The sequence below is a fragment of the Anomaloglossus baeobatrachus genome, chromosome 4 (assembly GCF_048569485.1).
Source record: "Anomaloglossus baeobatrachus isolate aAnoBae1 chromosome 4, aAnoBae1.hap1, whole genome shotgun sequence".
NCBI lineage: Eukaryota > Metazoa > Chordata > Amphibia > Anura > Aromobatidae > Anomaloglossus > Anomaloglossus baeobatrachus.
Genome location: NC_134356.1, coordinates 233459558 through 233476518, shown reverse-complemented (window position 1 = coordinate 233476518; position 16961 = coordinate 233459558). Strand labels below are relative to the sequence as shown.

Here is a 16961-nt window from a genome sequence, read left to right as displayed (position 1 = left end):
TGGTTGTAACCATGGATACCTAAGGTCCTGCAATGCCATGCACATGAGGTAAGAGACATGGCTATAGGGAGATATAGGAGAACTATACTACATTTCTAATTGGAGGTATTTGCTCATCTTATTACACCTACTACATATTGCGATAGGAGCTTTAAGGACTATGGTTACAAGCAAACATTTAAATGGTTCAGTAAAATCTGAAATTTTACAAAAGTAAAAGCCTAAACACTGATTTACAGCTTTATTAGGCAGTGATCACGTTACAGCACTATCAAGAGCACCAACAATGCAGCTAACCCCGATGTATGCAGTTTCCAAAAAAAACAGCTAAAAGCACTTTATTTGTTGATAGCCATGCGGCTAAATCTGATTTTGCTGCATAATCATGCATCCATTAACCTCTTCACCCCCCAGCCTGTTTTCACTTTCCTGATCAGGCCAAATTTTACAATTCTGACCAGTGTCACTTTATGAGGTTATAATTCTGGAACGCTTCAACGGATCCCAGTGATTTTGAGACTATTTTTGAGTGACATATTGTACTTAGTAAGTAAAGATAGTGGTAAATTTAGGATGATATTTTTTGCTTTTCTTTGTGAAAATATTGGAAATTTGGCAAAGAAATGTTGAAAATTTAGCAATTTTCAAACTTGTAATTTTATGCCCTTACACCAGAGAGTTATGTCACACAAAATAGCTAATAACATTTCCCACATGTCCACTTTACATCAACATCATTTTTTAAACAAAATTTTATTTTGTTAGGGAGTTAAAAGGGTTAAACGTTTCTCAGCAGTTTCTTATTTTTCCAACAAAATTTACAAAACCAATTTTTTTTAAGGGACTACATCACATTTGATGTGACTTTGAGAGGCCTAGGTGACAGAAAATACCCAAAAGTGACCCCAATTTTAAAACTGCAAACCTCAATGTGCTAACAAAAGTTCATTGAGTTTATTAAAAGGGATGAGCGGACATGGACTGTAAAAGTCCAGATCCGCGGCACTCGAGAAAAGAAAAAATAAAGAAAATAAGAATGAAGCAAGTGCTTCATACCTACTGAGGTTCCATTGCGGCTGTAAACTGCTCTCATGGCCGCCCATTCACTGCCCGGACCACTCATCATTCCTCATCCATATGCACTGCTTTCCCCGCCCACCAGCCGGCCTGGCGTCTGTGATTGGTCGCAGTCAGAAGCGCCCGCAGCCTGTGTGACAGCGTCTGACTGCAACCACTCACAGGCGCTGTCTGTGGGTCAGTATCATGGTATAAAAATAGATAAAACAATATGGTCCCCCCATATTATGATACACAGAACATATAAAGCATATGGCTACAAGGTGCAGCCCCCAGCCCTGTGCTTACCTGGGCTGTGCATCAAAATAAAAGGAACCGCATGCGGCTTTTTTTAAAGTATTTAAATAAGTAATTAAAAAAACGGCGTGCGGTCCCCACAGTTTTGATACCCAGCTATGATCAAGTCCAACAGTAAGGGGGCTGGTATTCTCAGACTGGGGAAGCCTATGGTTATTGGCCCCTCAGCCTAAAAATAGCAACTTAACGCTTCCCGAGATTGTCGCATCCATTAGATGCGACAAGCTCAGCGCTTTACCGGTTTCTACCCGATTGCCCTGATGTGGTGGCAGTCGAGGTAATGAGGAGTTAATAACAGAGCACAACTGTCATCAAGCCAAACATTAGTGATGGGAAGGAGTTTATGAGACTCCCCATCACTAATCGTATAAGTAAAAAGAAATACACACACACTGAGAAAAATCCTTTATTTGGAAAAAATACAAAAACACCCTCTTTCACCACTTTATTAATCCCAAAAAACCACCCTGCAGGTCTGACATAATCCACACGAAGTCCCACTATAGTCCTGGCTCTGCTACACCTGAGCCTGGAGACATCAAAAACATGTCCGATCTCTCCAGACTTCGGGAAACACTGACCCGACGGGCATCTGTGATGTCACTCAGTTCACTGACGTTCATACCCATGTTCCCACAGTATGACCTCTGGTGAGCTGAAGCACTCTGGCATAAAATACAGGTCCGTGCCCCACACCCTAAAAACCCTTTAATACTGACAGTGCCAGCCGGGGCTGGGGAGTGCAGCCTGCACCCCCCTATCGACACTGTCACTGTCAAAATGCTGCACATCTATTCATGAACCAGGAGGTTTAGAATGAGCAGATCTGTTCATCCTGAGCCTCCTTGTTCATGAGATATGCAGCACTCCTCTGTGAGGAGTCCACTATAATCCTCCTGTCCACTATAATCATGCAAGGGGGCTTGCACAGAGGAATGCTGCACATCTATTCATGAACTGGGACGCTCAGAATGAGCAGATCTGTTCATCCTTAGCCTACTGGTTCATGAGATGTGCAGCACTCCTCTGTCAGAAGTCCACTAAAATCCTCCTGTCCACTATAATCAAGCAAGGAAGGGCTTCACCACGCACCCCCTTCACCTATTATAAACAACTCCATACCCACGTAGAAAAAGAATGTTTATTTTGTCTGGAAAACATAGGGCTGCATTTTGAACTTTATCCCCTATTACGTAACAAATAACGTCATACCTGAAATGAGCCTGTATATCCTAGGCTCACGGTAGATGCTAGAGTGTATGTGCTCCTTAAGTTGCACTGCTTTCCCCGCCCACCAGCTGTCCTGGCACCTGTGATTCGTTGCCGTCAGCTGACACTCTGCCACTTAGGGTGGAGGCACGTCTGACTGCAACCAAGAACAGGCGCGGGGGGGTGGGGAAAGCAGTGCATATGCATTAGCAGTAATTAGCAGACCCGGAAGTGAATGGGAGGTCTGGGAGCAGCGTACAGCCATACCTGAGCCTTGGTAAGTAAAACATGCTTGCTCCCATTCCCCTATCCATTCTACCACCATTTTTAATCTCGGAATTCTGATCCCCATAGATTTATATGGGGGCTGGATTCCTGACCGGATCCAAATTTTTAAGAAAAAAAAAAAGAGAACAGGGACCCACCGGTCCCAGTTATCTGCGAGTCTACCCATCTCTAGTCTTGATAAAACACAGTGGACCTACATCAGCAGATGGCTCCCCAAAGCATCACTGATTGTGGACACTTCACACTAGACCTCAAGCACCTTGGATTGTGGCCTCTCCACTCTTCCTCCAGATTCTGGGACCTTGATTTCAAAATGAAATGCAAAATTTAATTAAATCTAAAAACAACACCTTGGACCACTGAGCAACAGTCCAGTTCTTTTTCTCCTTGGCCCAGGTAAGACGCTTCTGCCATTGTCTGTTGATCATGAGTGGCTTGACACAAGGAATGGGACAGTTGTAGCCCATATCCTGGATACGTCTGTGTGTGGTGGTTCCTGAAGCAATGACTCCAGCAGGAGTCCACTCCTTGTGAATCTCCCCAAATTTTTGAATGGCTTTTTCTTAACAATCCTATCAAGGCTGCTGTTATCCCGGTTGCTTGTGCACCTTTTTCTACCACACTTTTTCCTTCCACTCAACTTTCCATTAATATGCTTGGATACAGCACTCTGTGAACAGCCAGATTTTTTAGTAATGACCTTTTGTGGCTTACCCTCCTTGTCGAGTGTGTCAATGACTGCCTTCTGGACATCTGTCAAGTCAGCAGTGTTCCCCATGATTGAGTAGCCTACTGAACCAGACTAAGGCTGGGTTCATACATAGCGACAGCGACAATGACGTCGCTGTTACGTCACCATTTTCTGTGACGCAACAGCGACCTTGTAAGTCGCTCATATGATCACTGCTTAGCTGTCAAACACAGCAGACGCAGTAGCGATCATAACGACACGCGTCGGTGTGCTACATGTGCAGAGAGCAGGGAGCCGCACACACTGCTTAGCGCTAGCTCCCTGCACTTCTAGCTACAGTACACATCGGGTTAATTACCCGATGTGTACTGCAGCTACATGTGCAGAGAGCAAGGAGTCGCGCACACTGCTTAGCACTGGCTCCCTGCACTCCTAGCTACAGTACACATCGGGTGAATTACCCGATGTGTACTGCAGCTACATGTGCAGAGAACAGGGAGCCGCGCATACTGCTTAGCGCTGGCTCCCTGCACTCCTAGCTACAGTACACATCGGGTTAATTACCCGATGTGTACTGCAGCTACATGTGCAGAGAGCAGGGAGCCGGCACTGGCAGCAAGAGCGGCGGACGCTGGTAACGAAGGTAAATATCGGGTAACCAGGGAAAGGTCTTCCCTTGGTTACCCAATGTTTACCCTGGTTACAGCTTACCGCAGCTGCCAGATGCCGGCTCCTGCTCCCTGCTCTCTTCATTTCGTCGCTCTCTCGCTGTCACACACAGCGATGTGTGCATCACAGTGGGAGAGCGACGACCAAAAAATGAAGCTGGACATTCAGCAACGAGCGGCGACCTCACAGCAGGGGCCAGCTCGTGGCTGGATGTCACACACAGCGACAGCGACAGGACGTCGCTGCTACGGCACAGAAAATGGTGACGTAGCAGCGACGTCGTTCTCGCTATGTGTGACCACCTTAAGGGAGTAATAATTTATTGAGAAGCATTTGTACTACAAACTTGCAAAATTTGCATATGTACTAGTGATCTATAAAATAAAAATTAAAACGAAGGATAAACTTTGTGCATATATAGGTATTGTTAGTCTTTCAAACAGTACTTACATGGTTTTGTCAGTTTTAGAAGTGTTTGTTCCAAAGCATTTAACTGTTCATTAAGTTTTTCAGTGATATGCGTCTTCTTTTTTTGATGTTTTTTCTGTTGATGTTCCTTTAAAAAAAACAAAAACAAAACAAGAATATGAAACACTAGCAACATACAACAGATTTCTTGCAAAATTTGCACAAAAAAAGTCTGTCTTATAGGCTTCCATTGCATGTAAGGTGGTTTAAACCCTTTTTGCACCTTGCTCAGCAAGGGGGTGTGGATTTAGAAAGAAAAGGCAAGTCTTATGCCGGCGTCACACGGTACAATATATCATGCGATATGTCGGTCACAGAATTCGTGATGCACATCCGGCATCATTAGAGATGTCGTACCGTGTGACACCTCCGAATGACTGTGAACGAGCAAAAATACTCACCTTATCGTTGCTCATTGACACGTCATTGAATTTCAAAATGTCGATCCTCCTTCTGTGCTCCCGAGGCAGCACACATCACTCCGTGTGACACCCCGGGAACGATGAACACAGCTTACCTGCGTCCCGCCAGCAATGCAAAAGGAAGGAGGTGGGCGGGATGTTACGTCCCGCTCATCTATGCCACTCCGCTTCTATTGGCCGGTGGCTGTGTTATGTCGCTGTGACGCCGAACATCCCTCCCCCTTCAGGAAGAGGATGTTCGCTGCCCACAGCGAGGTCGTGCGGGAGGTAAGTACGTGTGACGGCGGTTACCAACTTTGTGCGCCACGGGCAATGAATTGCCCGTGACGCACAAACAATGGGGGCGGGTGCGATTGCTCATGCGATCGCACGATATATCGTCCCTTGTGACGCCGGCATTATAATGTGGTATTGTGTAGTTTTCACTAGGGAGTGTTCATAAATGCGCCCCAGAATGTTTATATATACATACTTACACACACACATAATACAGGGGGTGAAATAAGTATTGAACCAATATCTATGCATTTCATCTGCCTGTGTGGATCAGATGAGTTATTACTGACATCTGGTGAGAAATTCATGTCAATAGCAGCTTTAGAAAAATATTTACTTCCAATATTATATATATATACATATATATACACACACACACGCACACACACACCATATTTTTCGTTTTATAAGACGCACCGGATTATAAGACGCACTCCAAATTCAGAGGAAAAAAAAGGTAAAAAAATAAAATAAATATATGGGTTGTTTTATAATCCGGTGGTGTATTACCGCTGTGCTGGGGCTGCAGACTCTGCTCTGCACTGGCTCTGCTCTGTGCTGCTCTGTTTTGTCCTGGCTCTGCTCTGTGCTGGCTCTGCTCTATGCTGGCTCTGCTGCATGCTGGCTCTGCTGTGCCCCGTGCTGGTTCTGCCTTACCCAGTGCTGGTTCTGCTTTCTGCTGGCTCTTCCCCGTGCTGGCTCTGTTCTGTGAGGGGGCGGCGAGGCACGGGTTATTCTGAAGATGTGCTTCAAACAGATGGAGCCTGGAGGCATTATTTGAAGTCCTTACCACTGACATAGTCAGAATGGCTTATACCTCGCCAGCCACCGCCGCTGACCACAGTAACTGTTACGGCCTCCGCCGACCACAGCAGAAGTGTGGGCCGCCACCGACCACAGCAGAAGCGCCGGCTACCGCCAACCACAGCAGAAGTGCCGTCCGCCGCCGACCACAGCAGAAGCGCCGACCGCCGCCGACCACAGCAGAAGCGCCGACCACGGCCGTTGCAGCGGCCGCCGCACACACCAGCTGAGCTGGCCGCTGCCGCACACTGCAGCAACGCCGGCCACTGCACAGTGCCCCTGCCTCCTGTGACCCCTCTAAATCACCACCTGTAAGCTACAATCAGATTTTAAGACGCACCCCTCGTTTTCCTCCCACATTTTTGGCAGGAAAAGTGCGTCTTATAATCCGAAAAATACGGTGTGTGTGTGTGTGTGTATATATATATATATATATATATATATATATTTATTGTATAGAAATGCAAAATTGAATTAGCTAATTAACTGCTAAAATAACTCAATAACTCTACCGTTAAATTGCCACAGATGTCACCTGTAATTCTATTAGAACAATATGATGGTCCCATTTGCAAAGGAACCACATTGTACTATAGCTTATGCCAGGCAGAAAGAGTTTTAGTATTGATTTAGAATAATTTTATTGGGTCAATGGCCATTTATCAATTTATAAGTTTATTTTAACCTGGTCAAATCTTTGTTTAAATATGACAATTTTACATTGTGTGTTAAGTGTATTAGTCCTATACCTTTTCTTTATCATTAGCATCCTTTCCTTTTTCGATGTCGTCATCACAGATGGCTTTTGCCTGAGAACTCAGCACAGTAACTGATGCATTTTCTGTCAAATCAAGTATTTTTTTCCCAATACCTATTACACATATGGCGAGTTCATATTCTTCCCAAGACCGAAGTGTCTGTCAAAAGAGAAAGAACCACATTCACTTTTAATGTAGAGGAATAATAGAAGATGAAGCAAATTCAAAATAATTTTACTCATGTAAGGTTGATCATGCCCTCGTCCTGGTACCTGTACTTTTGTTTGTGCTGCTTCATTTTCTTGTATATGTACACAAACAGGGATACATTGTTGGTAACCTTCTGTTAAAGTAAGAAAAACCCATAATGGTCACTGAAATAACTTGAAACTGATAAAAGTAATTTTCAATTTAAATTTACGAAATATCAACTAATGAAAATCAGATGTTACTTTTAAATTGTGGTTGAACAGAAAAAAATAAAATAATCCTATGAAAATGGCTTGGACTAAAATGATTGTATCCCTAGAAAAGATTGCAAATAATTTGAGCAATAACAAAACTTTTAAACTAAGGTGTGGCCTATAATTAGTATTATAGAAGTCAACAAACTTGTAATCAGTCAGTTTGCTACTTTAAACAATGAAAAGTAGTGACTGTGCTGTTTGGTATCATGGTGTGTACCACAATTAACATAGACTAAAGAAATGACAGTGGTTAGTATTGTAGAATTGCAGCACTCAGGTTCTGGGTTCAAATGCAAACAATGGCATAAAATAAAATAATCCTATGAAAATGGCTTGGACTAAAATGATTGTATCCCTAGAAAAGATTGCAAATAATTTGAGCAATAACAAAACTTTTAAACTAAGGTGTGGCCTATAATTAGTATTATAGAAGTCTACAAACTTGTAAGCAGTCAGTTTGCTACTTTAAACAATGAAAAGTAGTGACTGTACTGTTTGGTATCATGGTGTGTACCACAATTAACATAGACTAAAGAAATGACAGTGGTTAGCATTGTAGAATTGCAGTACTCAGGTTCTGGGTTCAAATGCAAACAATGGCATAGTATGCAAGGAGTTTGTATATTCCCCACATGTTTGCGTGACTTTCCTCCCAGTACTCAAGTTTCCTCCCCCACTCCAAAAATATGGGCCCACATCTGCATCTGGCACAGGGTGCCTTGAATCTGTACAGTACAATAAAGTCTAAAGATTATCAATCATTATTCTATGTCCTGTTGTGTACAAATATGTGATTCTTCAGCTTTTGTGTTATACCATGCCTGATGAAGAGACCTGAGTAGTCTTGAAAGCTTGCTATTTATTAACATCTTTTGAGTTAGCCAGGAATCAACCATTGAGGACTCAAATGTTAAAGATTATCAAGGCATTCTAAAGGGAAATGTGCTGCCCAGTGTCAGAAAGCTTGGTATGAGTCGCAGGTCATAAGTCTTCCAACAGAACAATCATAGTATCATAGAATGTTAGAAGGAACCTCCAGGGTCATCGTGTCCAACCCCCTGCTCAATGCAGGATTCACTAAACAATCTCAGATAAATGTCCATCCAGCGTCTGTTTGCAGACTTTAATTCAAGGAGAACTTACCACCTCTCATTGTAGCCTGTTCCACTCATTGATCACCCTTACTATCAACAAGTTTTTTCTAATCTGTATCTTCTCCCTTTCAGTTTTATTCCATTGCTTCTTGTGTTGCCATGTGCAAATGAGAAAAAGGATGATCCCTCTACACTGTGACATCCCTTCAGATATTTGTAGAGAGATATTAAGTCTCCTCTTAGCCTTCTGTTTTGCAAGCTAAACATTCCCAGATCCTTCTTGGAGGACATACTTTGCAGTCCGCTCACCATCCTAGTAGCTGTTCTCTGAACTTGCTCCAGTTTTCAATGTCTTTTTTAAGATGTGGTGCAAAGAACTGGACATAGAATTTTATATGTGATCTGACCGAAGAGGAATAGAAGGGGATAATTACTTCACGTGATCTAGACTCTATGCTTCTCTTTATACATCCCAGAACGGTGCTTTCCTTTTTTTCTCCTGCATCACAGTGTTGATTCATGTGCAGTCAGTGATCTATTAGTATACCCAAGTCTTTTCACACATATTGTTGCTTAGTTCTATTCCTCCCATTCTGTAAATGTTATTTTTGCTTTTCTTGCCCAGATGTAGAATTCTGCAAATATCCCGGTTAAATACCATTCTATTAGTCACTGGCCATTGTTTCAGCTTATCTAAATCTTCTGATTCCTTTCTCTATCTTCTTTAATGTTAACTATTCTTGACCCAAAACACATAGTTAAAAACATCCCATCCCAGAATAGCTAAAATACAAAACATTGGACTATTTTGAAATGGCTTTCTATGAGCTCTGATCTAAAACGTAAGGAACTGAAACATGCATTCTGTAGAAGGCCGCTTCGCACCTGAGATAGCTGGAGCAGTTTGCTGTGGAGTAGTGGGGATTAAAATGTAACTTTTAATATCAATAATCTAAAATCATGATAGAACAAAGTGCAATGCAGTGCATGAATAAATAACAATAAATAGATAGATCTCACCCAGTTCTTCTCCTGAGGAGATCAAACACCACCGGAAAAATCCAAGGCAGAAGCGGGCCAAATTGGATATGAGGGGGGAGGGGACCAGTATCAAAGTTCCTTACCCCTGTAGTGGGACCACTGGCCATTAGCATACACACTTGTACCACTAACGTGCTTTGTGTGGTATTGTCCTGCCATTGCAGGCTTTACTTAATATTTCTCCCCTGATGAACTCTCTTACTACACAGAGAGGGAAACGCGTTGGGAGGGTGTGCATTTTCATCGGGATAGCATTCCTGACTTGGGTGCTGCCCTTGTAAGGGCGGAAGCTTTTTCTGCAGGGGCACTTCAGGGGTAAGGAACTTTGATACTGGTCCCCTCCCCCCTCATATCCAATTTGGCCTGCTTCTGCCTTGGATTTTTCCGGTGGTGTTTGATCTCCTCAGGAGAACTGGGTGAGATCTATCTATTTATTGTTATTTTTTCATGCATTGCATTGCACTTTGTTCTATCATGATTTTAGATTATTGATATTAAAAGTTACATTTTAATCCTTGCTTTAACTGATATTCCAATCAGGATTTGGGCTGCACTGTTTTGCCGTTGCGGCAGGATTGCTTTTCTGTGGAGTAGTGGGCCAAAATACCTGTGGATACGTGCAGACGTCTCATTGAGAGCTACAGACATCACTTTCTACAGTGATTGCCTCAAAAGGTTATGCAACTAAATATTTAGTTAAAGATACCATAATTTTTGTCCAGCCCTTTTTCATTGGTTAGTGTTTTGTTTGTTTGCTTTTTTATTATTAATATTAGTAGTAGTAGTAGTAGTAGTAGTAGTAGTATTAGTAGTAGTAGTAGTAGTATTTTGTGCCACAATTTAAAAGCAATGTGTGATTTTCATTAGTTGATATTCAGCAAATTTAAATAAAAAATTACTTTTGTAAGTTTCAAGTTATTTGAGTGACCATTGTAGGTTTTCCTAATTTAGCAGAAGGATATCAACAATTATATCCATTTGTGTATAAGTATATTTATAGATAAAAAAAAAATTCATTTTTCAACTAAATGGGTATTTCATAAAGTGATCTTTATTCTAATTAATTTATGATAGGTGAGGGTTTGACCTTTGGGAAATTGACTGATGCTTAAAATTAAGGCATATTGCTGTCACAAGTATGTCCCGGTCTGGGTAGACCTTTGATGACTCTGGGACCAGAAGGCCATAACGCCTTATTATTCGCTGGGCTACAACTGGTATTTGAATGTATCTATTTTCTTTTACTGTTGAAGGGGTTAAAAACTCTTTTGTATCTGGCTGTTCTTTGCAGCCTTAATCTCAGGGGCAGCTCTTTTGTGAACACTCCTCTTTGCTATAAAAAGTGATCTGTTTTACCATCTGATGCCAGTTATAGAATCTCATGTGGAGAGAGACAGTCTCTGGAAGAAGCTGAGGTGTTGTGACTTTTGCAGCAGTAGTGTTTTGCTGCACTGAAGAAACTTAGAGGGAAAAGGACACAAAAGGAAAACACTACATCTGTGTCCCTTACCTTGTGTTGTATTATTCAAGTGGTGAGACTAGTATTCTTGCCAGCCTTCTCACTGACCAGGGTGCGTTCAGGACAAGTGAGGGACGAGGCACATGACGGCGATGGGGGGGAAGGACCCATATAGGGACGTTAGGGAGCTTAGGGTACAGACTCAGGTGAGTTGCAGGAGGTGTTCCTTCTTCCCACTCCCTATAGCCATGGCCTTCCTTTGATACTATCCCTGTTGTCACCTTTATGTTGCGTTGCATTTTGAGCGTTTGTCCACTCTGGCATGACCATCACTAACATATACCATTACTTCAAGATCCGTGGGAGGCTACCATATCATGAGATGAAATACTGCAGCACTAATTTGGTGCTGTGGACTTTTTACAGCATCCTGACTACCTGCTGTGCAATTTCCTAACCAAAGGGTTGACAGTTGAGTCGTTATGCAGGGCAGAAGTAGCTAAGGGGCCACAGCATGGAATTAGCGCCTTAGCTGCTTCAACCTCTGGATTGGTGGGTGTGCCATAAGTTGCACCACACAGATCTTAAATTAATAGCATATCCTAACAATTTGCCATTGGTCTAGGAAATAAGACGCTTCTTTGCAATCCACTGAATCTAATGCAATAAGGACAATGACTGGCCAAACCAATTATACAATAATGAAAGAGTAGCAAAGCATTGCAGTGTTGACCTCATGTATAAGGAGTTCATCTAACAATGTGTAAACTTTAATGTGACACCATTCATTAATGCATCTCAGCCTGTTTTTCAGTGCAGAAATAGAATTATTCATTCGACTTTCCTAACAATCTCATTACTCCATACATCAATGAACTGCCACTGAAAACAAAATATTGTTTGCTGTGCTCTCTCCTTCAAACATTTCTAAGGGGATTAAACAAATATCACCACCATTAGGCCACATCTTTTGATCTGGTTGTAAGCAGGACAATTACAAACCATTTCCTCAGCACCTGCGCAATTACGCACAAGCGCAACTCGCCATTTCCACAGAAGAAGATGAATTTCCTCTAAATTAACATGAAATGTTTGATATGAAGAAAGTTATAAAGCAGATCACATTACCTTTCTCTTCATTTATTACCACTAATGCAGAAAAGTGCATTATCTCATTGCGATATGGCTATCAAATAGATAATTACATTGAATTCTGGGTAAAAAAAAAAACCTATTGAACCTAAAAGAATAGACAGAACAAGTACTTGCTCAAGCTTTGTAAGGAAAACTTTGTCTCCTAATTTATAGCAGGAAATCTGATTACACATAACATATAATTATGGCTTGTATAAAGCGGATTTTTGGTCCTTTGTATGTAGAATTCAATAGGTTACATGGCAGCAGGGAAAATATTTATATCAAGGAGCTTGATAAAGTAGGTCATTAGGCACTCTAATCTGTTAATAATACATCATTTTAAAGGGACCCACCGTTGGGTCATGAGCTGGAAAAAAAACATTCAATTGGAAAGAATAGAAAAGTAACAGAGAAATGTTTCTAGTGACATCCTAAAAATAGAAATATAATATGCATTCTCATGATTGCCATGTTGGATATGTCTAAATAAGTACCTTTGCTACAAAATACACCATGCAGGCTGTCATGTGCAGAACGCCCTCTGTTACACCAGTCTGTTTTCTCTGCCAGGTGCTTCTGGGGATTTCTTGTAAAACTGCCAAGCATTTAATTAGGATCTGAAAACAGAAAAAGAAGTGAATTGAGCCTTATAACATTAACTGCTTATTCGCCAACTGAATGTTCCATGGTCATGTGTACAGTTAGGGAATTGTCACATAATCATGTTAGTATACTTGTACATGGGGAACAGATTGCTGAATACAGTGGAACCTTGGTTAACGAGAACAATCCGTTCTGGGAGTGTGCTTGTTAACCAAGTTACTCGTCTAGCAAAGCAAGATTACCCATAGGAAATAATGCAAGCTCAGACAATTCGTTCCACAACTTGTTCAGTGACCCATCCTGGTCTCCTATTGTGTCATTCCACACACGTACAAACAGGTACAAACACACACAAACGCATACATATTATGCTCACCTTAACTTCCGTTCCATCGCCAGCCTCCTAGTCCTTGCAGTTCGCCGGTACAGGATGTGTATCGGGTAACCATCGCGACGAGGGAGGAACTTCCGCTGCCAGATCGCTGACGTCAAAGGCATGAGCCGCTTGTCTCTAATTGGCCAGCGCGCTGCCTTTGAGTAGCGCATGACAGTGGAAGTTCCTCCCTCGTCGCGATGGTTACCGATACACATCCTGTAGCGGCGAACTACAAGAACCCGGGAGGCCGGCGATGGAACGGAAGGTAAGATGAGCATAATATGTGTGTGTGTGCATGTGTGTGTGTGTGCGGACTGCAAGAGCAGGTTAGAGCGCGGTGGAAGTATGGAACCGGAAGTCTGTGCAGTGAGGGTTTTGCTCGTACAGCAAAGCTTGCTCTTAAACTGAGTTACAAATTTACAGCAAGCTTTGCTCGTTAAGCGAAATACTCGCTAACTGGGTTACTCGTTAACAGAAGTTCCTCTGTATACAGTATATCTATATCGTTTAACAGTACAGCCAAAACAGCCCAAAAAATAAAACTATTCGAAAAAGCTGTGATGCTGTGTAAAGGAAACAAGAGTGGTATACTATAGGCATATGCAATCTATTTTCACCTAGACGAATACATCCATGCATTCTAGCAGATTTCAGGAAATTTCCGATAGTAAAGTGACCCACACAAGCTTATCTGTAGCCTGAATAAAGGGATTGTCCAGTCTTCTGATACAAGTTGTCAGTCACTGGATGGGATTAAGAGTAAAGTGTTAGGGTACCGTCTCACTAAATGACGTACCAGCGATTCCGACCACGATATGACCTGGTCAGGATCACTGGTGCGTCGCTACATGGTCGCTGGTGAGCTGTCAATCAGGCAGATCTCACCAGCGACCAGTGACCAGCCACCAGCCACCAGCCAGCAGCGACTCGTGGAAACGATGCTGTGCTTGGTAACCAAGGTAAATATCGGGTAACTAAGCAAAATGCTTTGCTTGCTTACCCGATATTTACCCTGGTTACTAGCGCACACCGCTTAGCGCTGGCTCCCTGCACTCATAGCCAGAATACACAGCGGGTTACTAAGCAAAGCGCTTCACTTAGTTACCCGATGTGTACTCTGGCTACGTGTGCAGGGAGAAGGGAGCCAGTACTGGCAGCCTGAGAGCGACGTACGCTAGTAACCAAGGTAAATATCTGGTAACCAAGCAAAGCGCTTCGCTTAGTTACCCGATGTGTACCTTGGTTGCCAGCGTCCGCAGCTTCCAGACGCCGGCTCCCTGCTCCCTGCACATTCAGATCGTTGCTCTCTCGCTGTCAAACACAGTGATGGGTGCTTCACAGTGGAAGAGCAACGAGCAAAAAAATGAACCAGCACTGTGTGTAATGATCAGCGATTTCACAGCAGGGGCCAGATCGCTGCTTAATGTCACACACAGCGAGATCGCTGATGAGGTCACTGGTGCGTCCCAAAACTTGTGACTCAGCAGCGATCTCGCTAGTGATCTCGCTATGTGAGAAGTACCCTTAGTCTTTGCTGACGACACCAAACCTTGAAAGTACAATATTACAAAAAGATCTGGATAAGATGTCAGAATGGGCAGATACTTGGCAAATGAGATTTAATGTTGATAAATGTAGATTAAGGCATCTAGGACGGAGTAATCCTATAGCTGCGCATACAATAAATGGAAGTAAACTAGAAACTACAGAACAGGAGAAGGACTTGGGTATTCTAGTTGCAAGTAAAGGTCCAGTCACACTAAGCAACTTACCAGCGATCCCAACAACGATAGGGATCGCTGGTAAGTTGCTAGGAGGTTGCTGGTGAGATGTCACACTGCGACGCTCCAGCGATCCCACCAGCAACCTGACCTGGCAGGGATCGCTGGAGCGTGGCTACACAAGTTGCTGGTGAGCTCACCAGCAACCAGTGACAAGCCCCCAGCGCCGCGTGGAAGATGCTGCGCTTGGTAACTAAGGTAAATATCGGGTAACCAACCCGATATTTACCTTGGTTACCACCGCACGGAGCTACACGTGCAGAGAGCAGGGAGCAGCGCACACTGAGCGCTGGCTCCCTGCTGTCGTAGTTACAGCACACATCAGGTTAATTACACGATGTGTGCTGCAGCTACATGTGCACAGAGCAGGGAGCAGCGCACACTGCTTAGCGCTGGCTCCTTGCTCTCCTAGTTACAGCACACATGGGGTTAATTTCCCGATGTGTGCTGTAGCTACATGTGCAGAGAGCAGGGAGCAGCGCACACTGCTTAGCGCTGGCTCCTTGCTCTCCTAGTTACAGCACACATCGGGTTAATTAACCCGATGTGTCCTGCAGCTACATGTGCACACAGCAGGAGCCGGCAGCACAGGCAGTGAGAGCGGCGGAGGCTGGTATCAAAGGTAAATATCGGGTAACCAAGGACAGGGCTTCTTGGTTACCCGATGTTTACATTGGTTACCAGCCTCCACAGAAGCCGGCTCCTGCTGCCTGCACATTTAGTTGTTGCTGTCTCGCTGTCACACACAGCGATCTGTGCTTCACAGCGGGACAGCAACAACTAAAAAATGGCCCAGGACATTCAGCAACAACCAACGACCTCACAGCAGGGGCCAGGTTGTTGCTGGATGTCACACACAGCAACATCGCTAGCAACGTCACAAAAGTTGTTCGTTAGCAGCGATGTTGCTAGCGATGTTGCTTAGTGTGACGGGGCCTTAAGCTGAGCAGCAGCACTCAATGTCAGGCAGCAGCTCCTAAAGCAAACAAGATTTTAGGGTGTATAAAAAGAGAGATTAGATCCCGTGATCCCAATGTATTGTTACCCCTCTATAAATCTCTTGTAAGACCACATCTAGAATATGGGATCCAGTTTTGGGCTCCATATTTTAAGAAGGACATTCAGAAGTTAGGGGTACCTTACACGTTGCGACATCGCTACCGATATATCGTCGGGGTCACGGTTGTTGTGACGCACATACGGCGCCGGTAGCGACATCGCAATGTGTAAATCCTAGGAGCGACGATGAACGAGCGCAAAACAGTCAAAAATCGCTGATCTGTGTCACGTCGTTCATTTTCATAATGTCACTCCAGCTGCAGATACGATGTTGTTTGTCGTTCCTGCAGCACCACACATCGCTGTGTGTGAAGCCGCAGGAACGAAAAACATCTCCTTACCTGCGTCCACCGTCAATGTGGGAGGAAGGAGGTGGGCGGGATGTTATGTCCCGCTCATCTCCGCCCCTCCGTTTCTATTGGCCGGCCGCTTAGTGACGTCGCGGTGACGTCGCGGTGATGCCGAACGCACCTCCCCCTTGAAGGAGGGATTGTTCGGCGGTCACCGCGACGTCGCTGACAAGGTATGTGCGTGTAAAGCTGCCGTTGCGATAATGTTTGCTACGGTAGCAATCACCAGATATCGCATGTGCGACGGGGGCAGGTACTATCGCGCTCGACATCGCTAGCCGATGCTAGCGATGTCGCAACGTGTAAAGTACCCCTTAGATTTAGTTCAAAGGCGACTAACTAGACTACTACAAGGAATGGAAGGCCTCCCATATGATGAGAGGTTGAAAAAGTTGGATTTATTTAGTTTATAACAAAGAAATCTCAGAGGAGATCTCATTTATTTGTATAAATACATGTGTGGTCAATATAAAGGACTGACACATGACCTATTATTCCTTCCAAAGAAAATACTAAGGACCAGGGGACATACACTGCGAGTGGAAGAAAAGTGATTCTGGCAGCTAAATAGGAAAGGGTTCTTTACAGTAAGGGGCACTTTTCACACTACGACATTGCAGCTGCGATGTCGGTGG

General features: G+C 43.7%; 1 protein-coding gene across 2 annotated transcripts in view; it reads right to left on the bottom strand.

The window, feature by feature from the left end:
• Positions 1-16961, bottom strand: part of CFAP54 (cilia and flagella associated protein 54) — a 680590-nt gene that overhangs the window by 457016 nt on the left and 206613 nt on the right. For both annotated transcript variants that reach the window (XM_075344744.1, XM_075344743.1), the window contains exons 27-29: positions 12652-12774; positions 6951-7118; positions 4682-4787 (exon numbers count right to left, since the gene is read on the bottom strand). In XM_075344744.1, coding sequence (XP_075200859.1) covers positions 4682-4787; positions 6951-7118; positions 12652-12774 — 397 coding nt within the window. The remainder of the gene's footprint in view (positions 1-4681; positions 4788-6950; positions 7119-12651; positions 12775-16961) is intronic.